The sequence below is a fragment of the Sylvia atricapilla genome, chromosome 3 (genome assembly GCF_009819655.1).
Source record: "Sylvia atricapilla isolate bSylAtr1 chromosome 3, bSylAtr1.pri, whole genome shotgun sequence".
Taxonomy (NCBI): Eukaryota; Metazoa; Chordata; class Aves; order Passeriformes; family Sylviidae; genus Sylvia; species Sylvia atricapilla.
This window is the reverse complement of record NC_089142.1, coordinates 83,359,929-83,380,116: the sequence shown is the minus strand read 5'-3', so window position 1 is coordinate 83,380,116 and position 20,188 is coordinate 83,359,929. Positions and strand designations below refer to the sequence as shown.

Sequence of the window (20,188 nt, the reverse complement as noted above, 5' to 3'; positions counted from 1 at the left end):
AAATTTAATGGCAAGCAGTGCCTTGCCCAGTAAGGCAGCTTTTTGCATTCTCTCCTTAAGCCTGGAAACCCTCTGATGTATTCACCTGCCCCCCTGAGCTATAGGTATGAGCAGAGCAAGAAATGACAGCGAAACAGGCCATATAAGTAATTTTGAATTAAAATGTAAGTGGCCACATTCATCTTTGAGTGCCTGGAAGAGACAAGTACACTGGGGACACTATATTTCCAACAGGAACTCTGGCCTCGGGATTTCCAAAACTGAGGTCAAAGCTGTGTTTACTCATAACTCTCCTTGAAAGAGTCTGGGCAGAGGGAAGATGGGTCAGGCTTGGAGAGTGGATTTGTGGTAGTGAAGGAAAATATCAGGAGAGCTACCAAAAAAAAGAGTAGAAAGAAGCCTCCACCAGGCACTGGGCTGACTCAGGTATCTCCAGTCAAAACAGCCAGTGATGGCCAGGTGAGCTGGGGACTGAAAACCCATTCTCCTGAGTGGGACAAAGCTCATCCCTGTAAAGATCTGACTGCTCGAGCTGTTTCAACTGTGGCAGTGCACATTGGTTTTGACAGCTATGAATTTCAATTTTTTTTCATTGTTGTGTTGCAGTGAGAGGCTGGTGGAGAGCCGCATGTCTGAACAGCAGGGTATGGTCCTCCAGGGAGCAGAGGGGCTCCTTCAGGCATTGAATGGGATGTTCTTCTCTGCAGCCTGCCTGGCACACTGTTGGATCTTTCTGCAACCAGCTCTGCCAGCTCTTGTGGTCTGGGATGGATAGTGAAGAGAGAATCTGGCAGTAAAATAGTTTAGTCTGCAGCTGCCTTTTAATATCCAAAACACAAATGCTCAACTTCTTGAAGTGAGGGTGGCCCTCTCTAAGAACCAAATGGGACCAAGGAACTTCCTGTGTGTTATTTTAAGTCACTGTATGCTGATGGGATCAAGCTTCCCAAAAATGAGTGTGGCCACTGGGCACCTGCAGTGAGAACACCAGCTGGACTGTTTTCCCACCAACTAGAGGTGTCAGGACATGAGCCATAGCCTCACCTGCGTGCTTCCACAGAGGTGGCTCTGCAGGATGGCTTCCTCCTCTCGTCAGGGATGTGCTGTCTGTGGCCAAAGGCTGCCTCCACTAAGGCCTGAACAGGAAGGTCCCATCTAAGATTTGTATGAGCGGAGAAACCACCCCCATGCTGTGAGTCGTGTTCAAAACCCCTCAAGGGAAATTCAAGTAGCACATTCTCCTGGGAGTGCTGAGGACTGATTCAAACACAGCCCTCTGCCCGAGGGCATCTACTTCAGGGGCAGCTCCTTTACTGTCACCTGCACCACCACCTCTACCTCAGGGCAGGGATCAGGTCTCAGATCAGCTGCCTAGCACTGACAAAAGCTGCAATCGATTCACCTTTTGCTTGTAGTGGCAGAGGGCATGAACAGGGGACAATCATGTGCGAACCCTTTGTATCTGCTCTTTGTGAAAAAGTATCCCTCTCCAGCCCAGTCTGGGAGACGTGAGCTAGGAAAGGACACCGAGGCAATAAAAAGAAGTGGAAGAAAGGAAGAACAAGTTCCTTTGACCAGCGCCAGCTTGACATTTTCTCAACTCACTTTTTACACATGAAAGGGAGGGTGGGAAAGAAGAAGAAAGCATGAATGTAGAAGGAGAAGCAGGCAGAAGAGAAAAAAGATCAAAGGAGAGGTGAAACAAGAAAAAGATGTTCCCAGTGATGCTGAGACACTTGTCTGCACCCCTGTACCAGCCCAAATCTGTCCTAAAGTATAAGAGTAAAAAAAGAAGCCCAGCAGGATCTCTGCCAAACTAGATATGTAGGCTAAGAAGCATAGAGATTGGTAGAAAATGTTGAGTTAAAAGCCTGTGTGTTTAGTGCACAAGCAGGGACGGGAGAAGCGGGGAGGGCATGGGGTGAGCACTTGAGCTAGAAAAAGAAGAGCGGCCACACATTGAGATCACAGGGGCAAGGGATTGCAATGGCTTTTAAATAAGCCTTAACCAGGAAACAGAAGTTTGTCAAAGTATAGCTGGGTAAAGGCAGGAGGCAGGAATAGCAGAATCCGATACAATAAGCAATCAGCTGTCAGAAATCACAGCATGGCCCTGTGACTAACAGCATCTGGGAAGTGCAGGGAGGAAGGGTGGTAAAGCTCAGGTAGGATGAATACCTTGGGTGAAGAATGAAGATGGACTCCCTCTCCATCACTCCTTTCAGTACCAAACACTGTCTGTGATGAGAAGGGATAATCAAAAATGCAGAGAATACACAAGAGGCTCAGAGGTTCCACTAGTAGTGTAAAATGCACCTGGGAAGAAAGTGAGCACATCACAGGTCTACTCCCTGGAGTGGAGATGTGGAGAACTGAGAACTGCGAAGCAGAACCCTTGGGATTTATAGCCCTATCTTGGCATGCTTCATACTGAAAGCAGGAGATACCCAGGAGAATGTAGGACTGCAGCAGCACCAGCCTGGTGTTATGAATGATGGGAAACACTGCTCTAGGCCAGGGGAATTTTTTTTTGCACAGAGATTCTGATTCCAGCACTTCAGAATGGTAAACTAGGATTTTTTTAATGGTGGTTTTTTTTTTTTTTTTTTTTTTTTTTTTTTTTTTTTTTTTTTTTTTTTTTTTTTACAGTTTTCCTGGGAAGACCAATTAAACAGAAAGAAGATAGACAACAGATAGTTCAGCTGCATCCTGTCATTGTAGCTTTGCCCAGCTTATTGTCTTCCAGGAGTTTGTCTGTTGCAGAGTACCTGGTGCTGTTGTGTCTCTTTGTAGCAGTTCAAAGGGGGCTCCCCTTCCTCACACTGGCTTTCCCTTGCCTTTCCCAGTTCCCTCTCTTTGGCTCCTTTGCTGCCCTGTTTCGCTGCCTCAGGTCAGACACCTGCCCTGTTCCACACTGCTGCAGAACCTGCTCCAGCTCAGAAGCAGCACAGGAACAACACTGTATGCTCAGCTCCTTGATGCCAACTTATGATGCAGCTAGAATCCCCTTGTTTTCCCACCTCCCCGCTAACATCTCTGCTGCAGTGCTAGAGTCCTCCAGCTTTCCCCTTCCCAATTCCCATCTCTCCTGCAGCATTCGGAGGCACCCTGGTTTTGCCCATTGCCTTTAAGGTCCTCCATGACTTTCCTTTTCTATTCCTACTTGTTATTTCTACTCCCTTTCAGTAGGCATAGCTAGGGAAATCTTACAGTAAAGCTTCCACATATGTGTGGAAGGAGGGAGGGGAGAAAGAGATCAGACTTCAGAGATCCTGGAGACATTCTTGGATGGGTTGCTGAGAAGAAAATGAACAGGAAAAAGGTGATAGAAATGTCAGGCCACAAGCTGAAGAGACCACCAGGGGCCAGAGATAGTTGCATCATTCCAGGAAAGAATGAAATGACAGACTGCACCAGAGTACAGCATGAAAACATTGACACAGAGATAATTAATGTTCGTGCAACTGGACCTTGGCCTCACACAGTTCTTCAATCGCTTCTTGCCTGGTGTTGTGCTTTATATGATTTGCTCTCTTTGAACACAGCAGCTGTCCCAGAGACTGTCTACCTCTTAAGAGAGCTGTGAAATATAGGTGATGGAGTGTGTATAAATATTTCAGAGACAGGACTCATTTGACAAGTGGGGTCTTGAGAAGTGACCGGAGATACTGACTCCCAGACGGAAAGATGGGACAAATATGTTCTGTGGAAACAGTCGAGGGGGAGGAAAGGCATCCCTCATCTTTGCTTTCTGACAAGTAGAATCACTACAGGGTATGGTTTCCCCATAACAAGTAGCTTGCTTAGCAAGTGTGCATGGGAGTGCTGCCTTGCTGTCATCCATTGGAAACTCCGTAATTATGAATGCTATGATTTATTAGGCCTCAAGCAATAATTATTAATTACCTTATTTAGCAAATGCAGTTATGTTCCTGGGTTTTGGCAGTATTTTTTCCTACTCAGAATATACTTTGGCAGTTTACTTTGAAATTCATCTTTCAGAAGCATTTGTGCCAGTGAAACATGAGTGTGTGCATTGAATACTAACAAAAAAAAGGGGTGTGAAGCATACATTTTTTGGATTTTTTGACTCATTAGCCAGATATGTAATTCATACTCATTCAAACACCGAGCCACTATTCCATAATTTAATGAGAATCCCTGAAAAAAAAATAATGGAAAGGCTACAAAATGCCACATAAATATCCTTATTTCAAAATCATGCATAGAAAAGAACAAGACTCATGTCTCCACAGGTTTTTTTAATCACCATGAAGCTTCCTCAATCTGCAACCATCTCTTCATCTCGTTTTCCTTGGGTTGCCTTCAGCCTGCTTTGTGGAGATGTAGACAGTTTTACTTTGTCTCATTATCATCAGCTCCTGCTTCTCCTCATGCCCTGGCAAAGGAGTTGATCCAGCTGTCCTCCTGGTGCTGGCTGCCTCTTTCTACCTATGCACCCTTTATTAACGTTGTAACCACCCACTGCGGGAAGGATTGAATGCATCTCAGATAAGGGTTTATTGTATTAAAGAATAAATTAGCTCACATCAGGGGCTTTCACAGATGCCCTGCTCTATGCCATCAGCTAAGGAAAAGGCATCTTAAGAGTGTGAAAACCACAGTTTCTTGGCAAATTTTCCCTTGGTTACAGCAAAAAGAAACACAAAGGAAAAGAAATCCTAAACCACCACAAAAACAAACAAGGTAGTTTTATACTGGTGGTATCCTGATAAGTGACAGAATAGAGTCCAGTGGGAAATTGCCTGTCATGCCTCCCACATGCGTGGATGCCAGGCACTGGGGGGACGCTGAGCTGTGGAGTGATGCTGCCCTGTCTCTATCGTTGCTCTCTTCCTGCTGCATGCTACTGCTTTTCTCTTTCTGACTGAGCACCGTTTACAATGGGAGTAACTACTTGCTAATTAGGGGCTATATCTATTAATTGCTTGTTTGTTAGAGCATGACTGAGCAGCCAGCCGCTCTTTGGGCCACGTATTTTTAACTTTTTTTTTTTTTAATTACATTATTATCCAGGGAGTGACTTGCTCACATGACAACTCGGTGCCTGCCGGGTCCAGCACCCCTCGCCAGCTGCCGCGGGAGCGGGCGGGGATGCGGGCCCCCGGGGCAGGGCCGGGGTCCCCGGGGCAGCGCCGTGGCCGAGGCGGGGGCGCGCAGGGGCCAGCCCCGAGAAGAGCCGGAGAGCAGCCGCTGTCGCTAAGGGACACCCGCATCAGCCCGTCCCCGGGAGCCGCGGCTAGCCCAGCGCGGGGGAAGAGGCGAGTCGGAGCCCGGCCCCCGGGAGCACAAACACGCCGCTAAGAGGGGTTTCCACAGCGCTGGTCCGCTTTACGATCTGGCTCATTGCTATGGAGCCGGGCTAGGCACGGGTGGGCTCGCCAGCTCGGGGGCGAGCAGGTCTAGGCTTCCCAGAAGCAGCGTTCTGTCTCCCCAGCACAGCAGACGGAGACAGGGCGGGCGAAGCAGGGCCCCGCGTAGCCCCTGCTGCCGGTGGTGATGCTCGGGGATCGCGCAGCATCCTCCTCCTCCTCCCGGCCTCTGGCCCGGGCCCCAAGCGGAGAGGGCACGGGCAGCGGGGCACGCACAGCTTCCCCGCTCCGGGTTTCGTGTAGGAGCATCACCCCTGCCCGGGCCCGGCAGCGCGGCGAGCACCGCGGCCCCCGCAGCCACGCACCGGGGCTGGGGCCCCGCACAGCACCCCGGCCCGCAGGAGCGCCGCGCCCCAGCAGCATGCACAAGGCAGCCCCGCCAGCCTGAACCTGCCTGGGGGGCCCCAAAAAACTTTGCTGGCACCAGCGAGCGCCAGCACCGGAGACACCCCGCAAACCTGCGCTGCCCCCCAACCCTTGGCATCTCACGTCCCAGCCGGGAGAAGCCGACCTTGTCGCGAGGGTCCTGAGGATGAGAGTACCCCGGACTGACAAGCAGTCTCCCGCCCGGAGCAAGTCCCTCTTTCTCCCCACCCTGCGGTCTTGTCTATAATTGGGCCGGGGCGAGGCGTGGGGAGGCCCGCAGAATTGGGCAGGAGGCAGGGCTCTCCCCAGCACGCCCGCTTTAATTGGCTCTTTTTTTTTTTTTTTTTTTTTTTTTTTTTTTTTTTTTTTTTTAAGCGAAGGGGAATGAAATGGTGAAGAGGGTAGGGGGAAAACCTGGAAAGCCGACAGAGTAGAAAATAAGGCGCGGCTGGCAGAGCCGGCAGGCAGGGAGGTGTGAGGCGCTGGCGGGCGCGGGAAGCCCCGGGCGCCCCGTCGGGGGGCGGCGGAGCGGAGTGCCCCGGGGCCGCCTGGGGAGCGGTGACGTTCCCGGCAACTTTTCCAGGAGATTTTGGCGCTTCAGGAAAAAGCGGTGGGGTAGGGACCTCCCAAGCGGTTTCCAGCTGGCGTCTGACAGGAGTAGCTCAACTTTGTCCAGCTTCTTGTCCCTCACTGTCGGCTACCTTCCAGTTGCTGCCTGTTAATTCCCGCTAGGAGCTCCGGCAGCCGTCGAGGGAGAGAGACACGGGCCCCTGTACAGCTGCAAATCTCTCGGCGAGGCGGACGGAGCAGGCAAGAACGGAGTCGACGCACCCACACGAGGCTGGCACATAACAAGGAAAGTTTTGAAGGACGAAGGACCTGGCAGGCTGGGGAGGAGGCGAGGAGAGCCGGGCAGAGCTGCAGGCGCAGCGAGGGTGCGTGGTCTGTCTGCTCCTCGGCTGCTTCTCCCTTCAGGCTGGTTGGGGCGGTGCAGTGCAGCTGGGAGAGCTCTTGGGAGCCGCTTTAAAAAAAAAAAAAAAAAAAAATCCTTCCTGGATTTGATTAATTACAGCAATCCCCTCCTCAGAAGATCTGGAAAAGAGGAGCGAGAATCACCTATCCCTTCCTCCGCCTTTCAGCAGCTGGCTCCTACCCCCCACCCTCGCTTCCCCCCTTTTTCTCCACCTCCTTCTCCTTTCTCCCCGTCCGCTCCAGGGACTGCGGCCAGAGCCTCGTTAGGAGGAGGGAGGGTGCGGACTCACTCAAGTTGGCCCCAGTTGGCAGCACTTCGGGCAGCGCGGGACTTGGGGCAGCGCTCGGCAGATCCCGCTGAACAAAGGAGCCCGCTTTCCGCAGAGATCGGGGGATAGTGCCGGGCTGGCCCGGGCCCCGCTCCTGCCCTAGCCCGGTGCTGGCCCGGCGCCCCCGGGCTGGCCTTTCCCCGTACCCCGAGTGCGGGCGCGGCTGCCTGTTCGCCTGGAGATCCTCGAGCAACCTGGCGAGGGGAAGCGGGAAGCGGCACTCTGCGTTTCTGCCCTCCCTGCCTCCTTCTCTCGCTCTCTCCCTCATTTTTTTCCTTCTTTCTTTTTTTTTTTTTTTTTCTCCCTAAATTTTAAATTTTACCCCCAGGCGTCCCCTGTGTGGGGGGTCCCTTCCTCCGCCCGAGGGGCGCCGGTGCCCGGCGCGGAGCGGGGCGCATGGGGCGGCGTTTCAGGAGGCTTTCGGCTGCTCCTTGCTCCCCCGCCGGATGCTGCCTGAGCTGTTTTGGCTGTTTTTCTTCGCCGGCGATGAAGGCTCTGCCTTGAAGATGGACATGATCTGTTTTTTATTCCTGTCTCTGGTGCCGGTGTACAGCAGGGGACAAGGGGTGTACGGTAAGAGACGCTGTCGCTGTTTGCGAAGGAGGGATGAGGGGTGGGGGGCGAGAGCGCAGACGGCGGCGGTGGGATCAAAGTTAAAAAGCACCTGCAGGAGAAAGTAAATGATGCCGCTGAACCTCGTCTCAGCCTGAGCGGAGAGACTGACGCAGCAATAGGGCTTCTACTTCATAATTCCTCGCCGTAACCTCTGGCCGCCTCCCATGTTCGAGTCCGCCGAGATGGCACGCAGGGACGCCGGCGGGACTGCCGCCGGGGGAGCGACTGGAGCCCCGGCCCTGCCTCCCCTCTCCCCACCCGCCTCGCGTGGGGACGCCACGCTGCTGCCGGCGGGGGCGGCTCCGGGAGCACCTCCGAGTTGCGTTTTCCTTGGGGCAGGGGGAGGACGGAGGATCCCTTCTCGGCGATGCGCTTGCGGGTTTCCTCGCTCTCCGGGCCAGCGGCACGGGGAGGCAGGGAGACGGGCTGCCCGCCCTCGTTCGCTGGGTGCCGGGGGCTGCGCGCTCCCGCCGCCGGCACGGCTCCGCCCGGCTCCGCGGGGCCGCTGCTCCCCACGGCCAGCCCCGCCGGCTCCCCCGGGGGCGAGGCGAGCCTGGTCTTGCACCCCGTGGAACTTTGCTGCTGATTTTCTTCTTAAGGTGATGGAGATGGGTGGGTGGTGGTCTGTGGCAGAGGTGATGCCGAGCTTGATTTTTTTTTCCTTTTTTCCCCTATTATTTATTATTTTTGCATTTATGGAGCGTACTTCCTCTCCTTGTTTGCAGGCAGGGTGGCAAATGGCGAGCTCGGGTGGTCTCCTCGTGAGAGGTTTGGCTTCCGCAGCCCCTCAGTGCGAGGGCAGAGGCGGGGGATGACACCCCGAGCCGCTGAGCACAAGCCCCGGGGCTGAAAGAACACCCTGGATTTACTTTAGTCAGACGTGCAGCCCCCCTTTCCCTCTCCCAGCCTTGTCTGAATTCTTGCTTTACAAGGTCTGCATTTCCAATACACTGGGAAAAAATAAATAAAAGCAACCCACAAGACTTGTCTCTCATAACAAGCCGGCTTTATCTTGGCTTACAACTCAGTTGTGCGTTGCTGTTAAGTCCTTCTGGAAGGCATGCCACTGCCTCTAACAAGCCAAGCTCTCTGAGCTCTGAAGAGAGACCCCAGTGAGAGAATCCAGCCCCCCCGCTCCCTCTTTTTTAACAGCACGCAGCCAGTCTCTTGTGTGAGCTCTGGCAAAGATCAGTTCAGTCTCACTGACTATGGGTAAGTCTTTGTAGGTCACTTTTTAATGATGTATTTCTTTAATGGAAACAATTCCTCCTTTCTCCTTGAGGACTGGGATGTTAATTTGAGTTTGGGTCTGTTTTGTAAAATAACGGTTTTAAATAGAGGGTGTTTAGCTTCCTTTATTTTTTCTTTCTTCTTCTCAGTGTATGTGTTTTCTCCCAGTCTGCATATCCAGACAAAAATTATATGACCCTTGAAAGGCTGGAAAGATGAGGAATAGAATGAGTTTGTGGTACAGAAACCTGGTCAGGGCATATAATTTAATCCTTTAAAACAGGTAATCTGCTTCTAGCTGAACTTTCATTATTTCACTTCAGTGTGTTTGCTACTGAATAGCTGTCAGTTTCTGTAGAATGAACTCACTGCTTAGGACTGTAGCAAGAGGGACAGAGCTTAAAAGCAGGTTTACTTGAATGTGCTTTAGAATGTGCCTGTTGTATTTTTTCATACACTTCAGTGAACTTGCATTTGACAGAGTTGCTGCCACTAGATCTTCAGAATAACTCACTGATGTTTTTGTCTTTTTCTCTCAGAGAGAGATTGAAGAAGCTGTGTACAAAAGAAAGCACAGATGCAGGCATACACTAAGATGAAGGCATCCTTTTAAGCCAAAATGGTCCACTACTTCTATCTGTTCTCTCACTTAACCACACAAAGGGGAAATCTGGTGTCTTCCTTCCTCTTCCCACCCCTACCTCTTCAAACTGTCGAACAACAGGAGCCCTAATACGCAGTTGTTGCTGACTGCAGCCCAGAGCAGTGTCTCGTGGAATCAGCACGCTGCAAACTTGGACGGTGACTAATAGTTTTCATATTGTCCTTACCAATTGTGACTTCAGTCCTCTACCCTGGGCTGATTTCATGCCTTCTGCAGCCGGCACTGTTTCTTTGGACGTGAGATTGCTGTTACTGATGGCTCAAGCAGAGTTGGATTAGTATTCTTATATGCGCAAAGATAAATAAAAAGCAGGATTAGAAATTAGTCCCTCCTCCACTTGGGTTTTTCCTCTATATTGGTCTCTTGCCATAGCTTTAAACTGTACTTCAGCATTCTGTGTTATGAATCTTGATCTCATGTGGCACCAAAAATTATTGGTACTCAAGTGTCATGGCTCAGATCTCTTTCCCTGCCTTTGCATATTGGCAGTGGAGACTGGGGAGGCATCTATATGGGTCTATAAATATATTTTACTTTAGCAAATCTCCTGAGATTAAATCAGATTAAACAAGATAAAGTATCCATGTGATGTACCCTTTAAATAAGACACCCACATGGATGCGCACAAAAGACCTCTGTCTGGGAGAGCACAGTTGTTGGAGAGGTTTATTGAGATGAATGGTATAAATAAAATGCGTATAAGGGGGGTTCTGGGAAAGAAGCATTTGCAATCGAGGTGCAATTTAATTAGGAGTCAAGGTGCTTTTTGCCTGCTACCTGAAGAGGCTTGTTATATAAATTGGCATTTGTTGTAATGACTGAAGTGTGTCTGAAACCCTCTTCTCATTAGCTGATCCCATTCTTTCAGCCTTGTTTGTTGCAGTTAGACAAGGCTGGCCTGATGGGGAAGGCAATTCAGCAGGCTGCCAAGAGGCAACTTTTATCAGTCTTTTGTGGTAGCCTATTTCCCAGACTGCATGTGCTTTTCAGTCCTGGTGTGTTAGTGCTGCTGGTCAAGATGAGAAGCCAGCTGTAATAGATCTCTAGAAAATGTCAGAATTGAGGAAGAAGAAGGAAGAAAGAGGTAAGGAGACGGGACTTACCCTTCAAGGCTCGGAGTTATCCACACTTAAAAAACTGTAAGTTAGACTGAGGGGGAAGGATTGGGGCGTGGTGGTGGCATTCAAAGGGAAGAGTATGCCTCTTGCCTCCGACTGCCGTCTAGATTCCAGGACTTGGGTAGCTCTGGTTTGGTGTGCACAGTGCTGCTGCTGTACTTCCTCCATGTGCAGTGTATAATTAACATTTTTGGGCTGTTTTGCAATTAGCACAGTCCCACTGATAGGCAGCAGTCTTCCAGGCAGAATAAGAAAGTGGGATGTTTTGTCCCCTGCCTCTCCTAATTCAGCTGCAGAAAAGAGGTTGTGGGAATGGGCATCACAGTGTGTGGTGAGGGGCTGCATACAGCAGGGTGGTGGAAATGGAATAAAAGGAGATGTCTAAGCTGGACAGCAAGGAAAGCTGCCTGGCACCATCATCAGAGGGATTGGATGGGCTGCACTTGAAACTGACTGGGTGAAGCACTTGGAGTGTCAAGTAGTCCTGCCCAGGCCTTGGAGGTGGGAAATAAATTACCTGTAAAGGCTCTTTAAGAGACACCATCACGTTGAATGATCCCTGAGATGCCAGTACAGACAGCAAAAAACCCCCCAAAAAACCCAAACCAAACAAAAAAAACCCCAACCAAAAAACACCAAACAAACCAAACTAGTGACTGTTTTCTTGTGTCTGTGATAGAGGAGTGTCATGGTAAAACATATCCAGTGTTTAGGCCATAAACATCCACATTTTTTCATTTCATGTACATGACATGATTTGTTTCCTGCTCTTTTTTTTTTTTTTTTTTTTTTTTTTTTTTTTCCCAAGTAAAACCACTTTTCCTAGAGTTCTTCTCTATGTTGGCTGCCTCACACCTCCTTGTATGTATCCATGTCTTCTGCTGACAGTTTCTGGGGCACAGGCACTCCAATGTCACCTGAAGTGTGCTGATCTGAATCCATCCCTCTCATGTGCCTCTGCCTAGAGCTGTTTTGCCAGCTGTAGCAGGGGGCCAAGACATGGAGCTCTTCAGCTGCCTTGCTGTCATCTCAGTGCACCTTGTGTCTTTAGAAGCTGAAGAGATTGCTACAGGAATGATGGAGCCGGCTCCTGTGAGCCATTTCTTGGCTGACTGTGTTGGGAAAATGCAATGCTTGAGCACAGTGGCCCTCTAAACTAAATATATGTGTGTGTGTGTGTGTGTACAGATATTCATGGATGTACACACATCCTCTGTGCTCAATCATTTCTCTTTCTCAATTAAAGAGCTTGTTTTCCAGCTCTTTAATCTGTGTTTGCCTAGGCTGTACACATTCTTTTGAGGAATGAGTTTTCTAACTGGACTGCCATAGGCGTAGTTTCACCATTGGACTGGGCTGGTCCAAGATTTGCACAGTTCTTGATCAGCTCTTTAAGGTCAAGGCATTAAATCTGTCTAGCTCAGTCCTTCAGAATGCCTTGCTTTTCTTCAGTTGTAATGTGTCAGATTCACTCTTCTGTGACACTAGAGCCTCTGGTTTTAGGTCAGGTCAGTAGCTTCACACACCAGATAAGCCCTCAATTGACTTTAATATGCAGTACTAGAAAACTGACATTATCCTCTTGACAGGTTGTTTGCAACTTGCTGGATGAAGTCAAAATATTTCACTATAGGTGTCATCAGAAACCACCATCCTATGCTAATTTTTGTGGGAACATGAAGACAGATGTTGAATAATTTGACATGAGCAGCACAGCTTTTAAAATTATCACCGTGTCAGGTTCAGACTGGAGTTTCTGAAATATATATATATGATTTCAGATGAATTTGAAAGAGGGGGAGGTAGGTAAGTGACTCCCAATAAGTGGAAGATGCAGCAGAAGATGGCCCTGGAGGTTCAAGACAGTAATTCAGTAGTGGCAGTAAGGGATGCTGTGCTGCTGAGGCTGCTGTTCTTATTTTAAAGTAAAGATAAAAATGATTTCCATGCTGGTAACTCAGGGATCTTGTGACACTTCCCATCAACCAGAAGCCCTACTGTTTTACCTGTGTTTTGATGAGTTACTGCTATTCTGCTTACTTGAATACTGTGGTTTCAGGCTTCCAGTCTCTCCCTCCACACACACTGGTTCATTAAGCATAGTCGATTAGCATTAAGCTAAGGACCATGCCTGCATGGCTATGGCTTGTTATCAGGAGGGCAGAGGTGGGGGTGAGGGAAAATTGCCTTCTGCCCAGGGCCAGTGTGCTGATAAAAGCAATAGAGAGAGATGCATTTCTACTAGTGAAAGGCAGCTTGGGGTGGAGGGTGTTCCTTACTCTCTTCATGGAAATGTCCCAAACCCTACCGGGAAAAACTTCTTTAGGTGGCGTAAGGTAAGTCCACAGGCAACTGGTTTGTATGTGTAGCTCTGGAGAGGCAGTTCATTGGTGAAGATCTCATCAGGTGAGATGCTGGGTTTTTTGTGCAGAGGGGTTGCTATGTTGTCTTGTCAGAAAGGGCTGTGTTTTGCTGTGGGAAAGATGAGCCCTCTAGACAAGAGACAGTGGATAATGTTGGTTTGTTCTTGGAGAGGCTGTGGGTACTATTTCTGCTCTCAAGCAGTCAAGGTGAACACACCAAGTGCCTGTGTCCCAGACACTTAATGCTGTCTGGTGTGGTACAGGAAAGGGGAGAGCTATGGCATTGATGGCACACAGTGGAATGCTGATCTGGGAAGGCCTTCAGGATCCACCAGAGAGAGTGATGTGTTGAGAAGTGGAAAAGGAGAATTTGTGTGTTTTATGTCTCTGTGCCCACGTTTAACTGGTGAGATCTCTGCTCTGGTAGGATCCAAAGTACATGAATTTAAAAAAAAAAAAAAAAGAGCTTTCATCTGCCTCTCATTTGGCGAAGGTTATTGAAGGAACAAGAAAAGTTTGTTTCTTATGGCTCAGCACTTGCCTACTGTTTAAAAGAAGAAAATAAATGTGTGACAACCCATGGAGCTGAGACTCAAAAGAGCTACGAAAGAGCTCGAGAAGTGGAGCAAGAAAAGGACAGCTGATCTTGTCTCAACGAAATTCAAGCGGGAGAAGGGCTGTTACCACCAGGTTAGCTGGGACAGCACACGATGGGAGGCAGGGAGCCTTTGTGCCCAGCGTCAGGTGTTTCTCGGGACGAAGGTTTAGACTCTCGCTTCTTTTCCGTGACTTCTGCCCAGGCACAAAGCGCCGCCGCAGGCGGCTCCTGCTTCCCCTCCCAGCCGAGGAGAAGGCTGCCCGTCCTTCCCCGTGCTGCGGGCGGGCTCCTCTCCAGCTGTGGCTGCGGAGCACAGCTGGGCGGCGGGGTCGCGCCTCCGCCGCTGCCCGGCAGAGGGAGGCTCTGCGCGGCCCCGCCGGGAGCGCCCGGCGAGCGCCCCTTTCCCGGGAGAGCCGGGCCGGCCATTCCTCGGGACACGCGTGGGCCGGCTCGTTCCTCACGGGAACAGCCGGAGGCGGCTCGTTCCTCCCGTGGCGGACTTCGGGCGGGATCCCGCTGTCCATCTTCCCGGCGTCTTCCGGCAGGCTGTGCGCGATGGAGCTGCCGCGTCCAGGTTTTGGCGCTGGCTGCCTGCGTGTGGCTTTGCATCTGTCGCGGGTTTGTTTTCGGATCTTCGGATCTGGAGCTCTGTCAAATTGTACCCAAGCACTACATAACCAAGGCCCGCCCTCCCCTTTATATACACACACACACACACACACACACACACACACATATATATGTATTTACTATTTCCCCTTTTCTATTTGTTTTCCTCTTTCTCCTTCCTCTCCCACTCTCTCATGGATCATGAGCATGCTATTCTTCCACTCTTTCTTGTCCATTTCCAAATTTCCACGCCTTCATTTCCATTTCCAAACAAAGATTATACAAAAAAAGCGATTACAGGATATACAAAAGGATCGCTTAAATCCTTCATTAGGTTTACCTTCATTTTTAAATTTGTTTTCCCTTAAAATATCTGTAGTTGTGGCTTGGCGATTTTTGTTTTGTTTTGTTTGCTTGGGCTTTTGGTTGGTTGGTTTTGGTTCTTGGAAAGGTAGGATTAAAGCAATCTGAATGGCTTTGAGGGAAGAGGGATACTTTGGCATGGCCTTGCTCTGGGAGAGGAAGAAAAGACAGCAAGGCAATGTCTGACTATTGGGCTTTAAAGTTCTCCGTTGGGGTCGTTAGTGCTGTGATATATCTATAGCCTTGGTTCCGTGACACAGCAAAGCTGTGGCCCACAGCAGAGGTATAGGATTGATGCTGGTGCTTTGGCCCGGGGAAAACATGGCTTAGGGACCCTAGCCTAGAGCAACAGTGTCTTCTGAGCATTGCGGCTCCCTGCAGGGAGTTCTTTGCACCACTGTATTTGCCATGCTGTATCCAAGGTTAGCTTCTGACTACTAAAACTTTTGTTTTCATGCTCAAATACTGTGGCCCGTGGCTGGCAAAAGTAGACACCTGAAGTTAAGCAGGGAAGTAGAGAGGTAGCTGAATATAATGATTAGTTCTTTAAATTTTCCACTTGTTCTTTTAGACTAAGCAATGTGGTTACTCCAGTGTGTGCTTGTGACTGTGTTCCCAAAATGAACAGAGAGCTTTATGGTTCTAGTAATGCTTGAACTCCTCTGAGAAGGATGCTCCTTCTGTAAAGGACTCAGTGTTCTCAGTATTGTGCTAGCAAGGGACATATGCATAGCCAGTTATATATTTCAGTGGTTGTGAATAAGGCAGGACAGCCCACTGGGGACAGCCGTGGTGCTGGAGTGGCCTGATGATGTGAAATCACCAGCAGTGCTCTGTGAGCAGGTCACAGCTCTGTGCTGGGCTGCAGATCTCCAGGGAGAGTGTGCATCAAGGCGGCAAGCAAGGACCTCAAGCAGCTTTTATTTCTCTGGCCAGCCTCTTGCTTTCTTGTGGCTCCTTTTTCACTCATGCTGCAAATCGCTCGTGGCTGTTACCCTTTGCTTTAGCTTGCAAAGGGGAGACACCACCAATATAACTAAAAATCCTCCTGGCTGTGATCCGCTGGCTTATGGTTTCTCTCCACTGTGAGCCGTAGTGTAGGACAAATGGCATCCAGGTACTTTTGCTGGGTTCATGTAAATGGAAATAGCAGGGTTAGGATAGCAATTGACAAAGGTGCAGTAAGAACGGCAGTTTCTGAAGACGAATTAGCAAATGTTGCCTAAAGAAGAACTGACAAAACATTGAAAGCTAAAGTCAAGCTGTGAGAAAAGCTTTAGGATGTCTGCAGGTGGACATTTAATACAAGAGTAACTGCTTGCTATTGCTGCTTCTGATTCGGAAGGAAATGGTCCTTCACTAATTAGCGTAAATTGTTTTAAAATAAATGTGGATGGGAATCTTGTGCATTTCTTGTGTGCCTTTGTGATGAAATAAAAAGGAAAAACAAAGATGTGATTCAGACAGATGTTTGAGAAACATGTCAAAATGGGTTTTGCTTACAAATACTCTTTCACCTTCTGGTGCTTGTTGCGTGCCTTGCATGGCAGGAAAAGGCATTCATAGATTTAGAGTGAAGAACGAGTGTCTTTTCTTAAGTTTAATAAATGGATTATTCTGACTTGGAGCATTCCTCAAAATAGCAGAAAAGTGAGAATTTGAGGCTCATAAAAGTAACCTGAGCAGCAAGAGCCAGCTGGGGATGGGAGACTGAATTCCCCTGCCAGTCAAGTGAATACAGCTGGGGTGTTAAGAATGTTTAAGGATAGGGGCTTCTGCAGTTGATAGACCCTGAAAATCCTTCTCACAGTGTACATGTAAGATTTCTTGTGGGCTTATGTGTCTCCCATCCTTTTAATATCTATGAACTTCCACCTTTACAATGTTTCTATTGCCTGGTCATTCCACTCTGTGTGTGAGGAAATGAGATGGAGATTAAGTGATTTGCCCATGGCAGAATGGAGAATCGAACATCAGCAAAGTTTTAACCATTGTTTTCTCTGTTAAAGTGCAGCTGATATTAAGTGCAATCCCTGTGGCTGATAGATCCAAGGTAAATACATCCTCCATAAGGAGGCATAAGCCATTGAAAATAGGCTGTGATCCAGTTATTGCTGAATCAAGCTTTTTTAGTCAGGAAACAAAACCATGTTTTGTCATTCACTGCTAATTTAGCTCATCTTTAACACAGGTTGGGATTTATTTTAGGACACCCTTTGGAGGTCTACAAGTTGACCCTTACTGTACAGCACTGGAAGAGCCAGAAATCTTTCAGTTGTGGGTACACACATAGCTTTGCTGTGCTTGGATTTGCAGAAGGATCAGTTTTGGAAAGTATTGACTCACTGCAACAATTTAAATTATTTTGCACTTGATCAAAGAAGCAGTATTTCCTGCTATGGAAAACTTCTGTCATGAATGCAGGATGTTAAATGACTATTGATGGTACCCAGTGGAAAGCCAGAAAGAGTGTGTTTGCCATGAGAGAGCAAAGATTTGGGATGGTGTTGTGGTTTAAAAACAAACCAAGTAAGAGGCTCTAAGTTAGAAATAAAATTTAATGAGAAGAAAAGGAAAATAAAATAGAATAAAATAAAATAAATACAAAAAGAAAAACCAGTGACAGAGTCAGAATACAACCTGATCAGGGTGATGGAAACAGTCCAGACGAGGTGGTCTTCCTGAAACAGAAATCTTGTAGAAAGGTCTGGTAGCTCCGGTCCTCTGGGAATCCAGTGGGAGAGGGCTGCTTCTACTGTCCCAAATCCCAGCTTATATCCAGGTGAGAATGCTTGGCTCTTCCCCATGGGCGGAGCATCTCACAATGGGATGATGAGTCATGGAAGAGAGCCTTAATGGCCCATTAAAGAGAGAGATAACGCCCGGAGGGAGTTATCTCTGAGTCATGCAAAAGGCATTGATGGGCCATTAACTGAAGATGGTGATAGAATACACCCTAAACTACAACCCAGGACAGATGGGAAGAAAAGCAGGTACACGATTAGGGACAGTACCTAGGACGAAGAAGAAGTTGTGATATCAAGTGCTATGAATCAAATATGGCTGGATGCCAGAGCAGAGCACAGCTTTTGAAGAAGCAGAAAGGATATATGAATATTCCAACACATTTTGTCATTTTAAGTATGTGCTAAACTGTATTCCTAGTTTTCTTACAAGTATGAAGACAGAGAGAAATTTCTAGTGTTTGTTCCCCAAATGCTAATGAAGACCAAAAGGACTTGGTGTCAGTGGTGTTTGTTTGACAGTTTGACTTACAGTGCACACACACTACGCCTACACAGAAGTAGGACTGTGGCTTCTGGGTGCATTCTTGAGCTGGCTTTAAATTAGCAATTTTGGTTACTGATTGCAGTGCAGCAGTAACAGCATGGAGCTCAGCCTGGCCTGTGCTCCAGCCACTCGTGCAACATCCTGAGTGAGCCCTGTGGTGTGTGCTGAGCCCCCGTGCCTGGGGTCACTCAGCAGCGACATACTGTGCTTGACCCCTTAAAAAATAAACTGTGAGGCATCTACACTGGGTTCATGCGTCCTTTTGGGTTGCAGTGCAAACAAGTAGACTCGACTCAACTGCTGCCTGCGCCACTGCCTGGGAATCCTCTAAATCCAACAAGCTGGCTTATTGGGGTGCAGTTCTAAGTTTGATGGCTGCAGCAGCTTAAATGCTGCAATCCCATAGCTGTGAACTCTAGCAAGTCAAATGCCAGGATTCCTTTAGATCTGTAGTGTTTTTCAAGCAAGCATAGAGTGTAAACTGACTTAATGCAGTTTACTGTGGTGAAAGAGAACCTCTGAACAACAGGTCTGGAATTAATCATTAATTTTCTATTTCTGAATAGCTCCTTGCATAGACAAGCCCTGCATTTAGCTGTGATTAAGTTTCTAAATTGTTTTTTTCAAAATAGGATAGTCAAGCTCCTGTACCGTGTAGCTGCATCTGAAGACGTTACCCATAGAAACTAAGCCCCAGCTTTGGTTAAAATAGCACAAATAATAGTTTGTGTTCTGGCTGGTCAAACGATAAGCAGCTCAGCACTTTCATCCTTATTTCAGCAGAAAAATTCAATTGACAGTAGAGAATGACTGTTTACTATGATGTGCATGATTAATACCATAAATCTTTCATGTCGGGATGTTGGGTGAGAGGCATGAATATCACTGCAACAAATTGAAAGAAGCAATTTGCTACATATTTGTGGTTGGTAATCAGGCTTGGAACTTCATGTAGAAGGAGAAATTAGCCAAAGTGAATGTTAGTTACTGAAACCAGAAACCACTCTGGCATTTGCTAAGCCTTGGCAAAGATGCCAGGCTGATTTTTGCAGATCACAATGAGCATATGTACCTACTTGTGGCTGATGGTTATTCCAAGTGGCCAGCAGTAGTGCCTGTGCTATTTGACAAACAGTTCTGCTTCTTGGATTATTATGGAGACATTTCAAAGTATGTTTGCAGCATATGGCTTGCTTAAGGAGTTGGTTTTAGATAGGAGACATTGGGTAAAAGGCAGTAGATCAGCTGCTTGTCACTCAGCTTCAGTTGGGTCAGCAGAGCATTCTGTAAAGACACTTAAAAGAGCAGTAGGGAAAAAAGAGGAACCAGCCCCTCATCACAGCATCGCAGACTTTGTTTCCTTGCAGAGAACAGTGGGCCATAAAGCTCCAGCAGAACTGATGTCTAATAGACAGAGTTTAATTTAAGAATTACATTTGATTGTCTCAGAGCAAGTCTAGAGGAAGCAGTAAGGGAAGATGTTGGGGGAAGGAATGCTTGTGAGCTTTTTGCTTGCTAGCCCTAAATCAAAACTTTGCAGAAGGAAGAAACAGGGAAAAATGCCAAAAAGTACTAGGATCTGGGATGTTCTTGGTGAGGTAGACAGGGAAATGAGAAGGAAATGTTTCTAGCTATTGCTGGATGTAAAAAAAAAAAAAAAAAAAAAAAAAAAATGGATGCTGTTGATGGTGTGTAAGTTTGAGAAATGAGAATATTTCTTTCTTTCATTGATCTCACGATAATACCCATGACATTGTTGCTGTTGAAAATGAAGGATTGGAAGAGCAAGTGGGAACTGCCATCCCCATCAGACAGAGGCCTTTCCTGAGCAGGATTGTACATCTGCCAGAAAGCAATAGCTGTAAGTTCAGGGTGATATAGAAGGGTTTTTATCTTAGCACCTCCATTGCAAGAAAGAGTGGGATAAATGTAGCAATTGTGGATGTACTTCTAGATACCTTCTTTTAGGGTCCCACATGCTCTGTGAGCATTGCTGTTGTCTGTGGGTGAACAAATGTAGATGACAACAAGGCTGGAGCCCAAATCCCAGCGTGGTGTCAAATGGGTGATAGTTTGTAATTAAGGGGATCAGCTGCTGAACTAACTGATTTTTCCTGTGTTGGATTTCTCCCTCTTTGTCTGATCCAGCGAGTCATTGTAGTTTGTTTTTGAGGTGAGTTTGGCTGATTGGATTTTTGTTGATATCTTAGCTCTCATATGTGCTTTGTCACACCTGCTCACCTTGATGACACAGATGACTTTTTACTCACTAGCCCA

General features: G+C 48.0%; 1 protein-coding gene across 1 annotated transcript in view; it reads left to right on the top strand.

Annotated features, from left to right (window-relative positions):
- The first annotated feature begins 7,249 nt into the window (after window positions 1-7,249).
- The window catches only part of MDGA1 (MAM domain containing glycosylphosphatidylinositol anchor 1), a 139,015-nt gene continuing 126,076 nt past the window's right edge, over window positions 7,250-20,188 (top strand). The window contains 1 exon segment of the mRNA XM_066314371.1: window positions 7,250-7,633. Within this exon segment, the coding sequence (XP_066170468.1) occupies window positions 7,507-7,633 (127 nt within the window). The 5' untranslated portion in view covers window positions 7,250-7,506.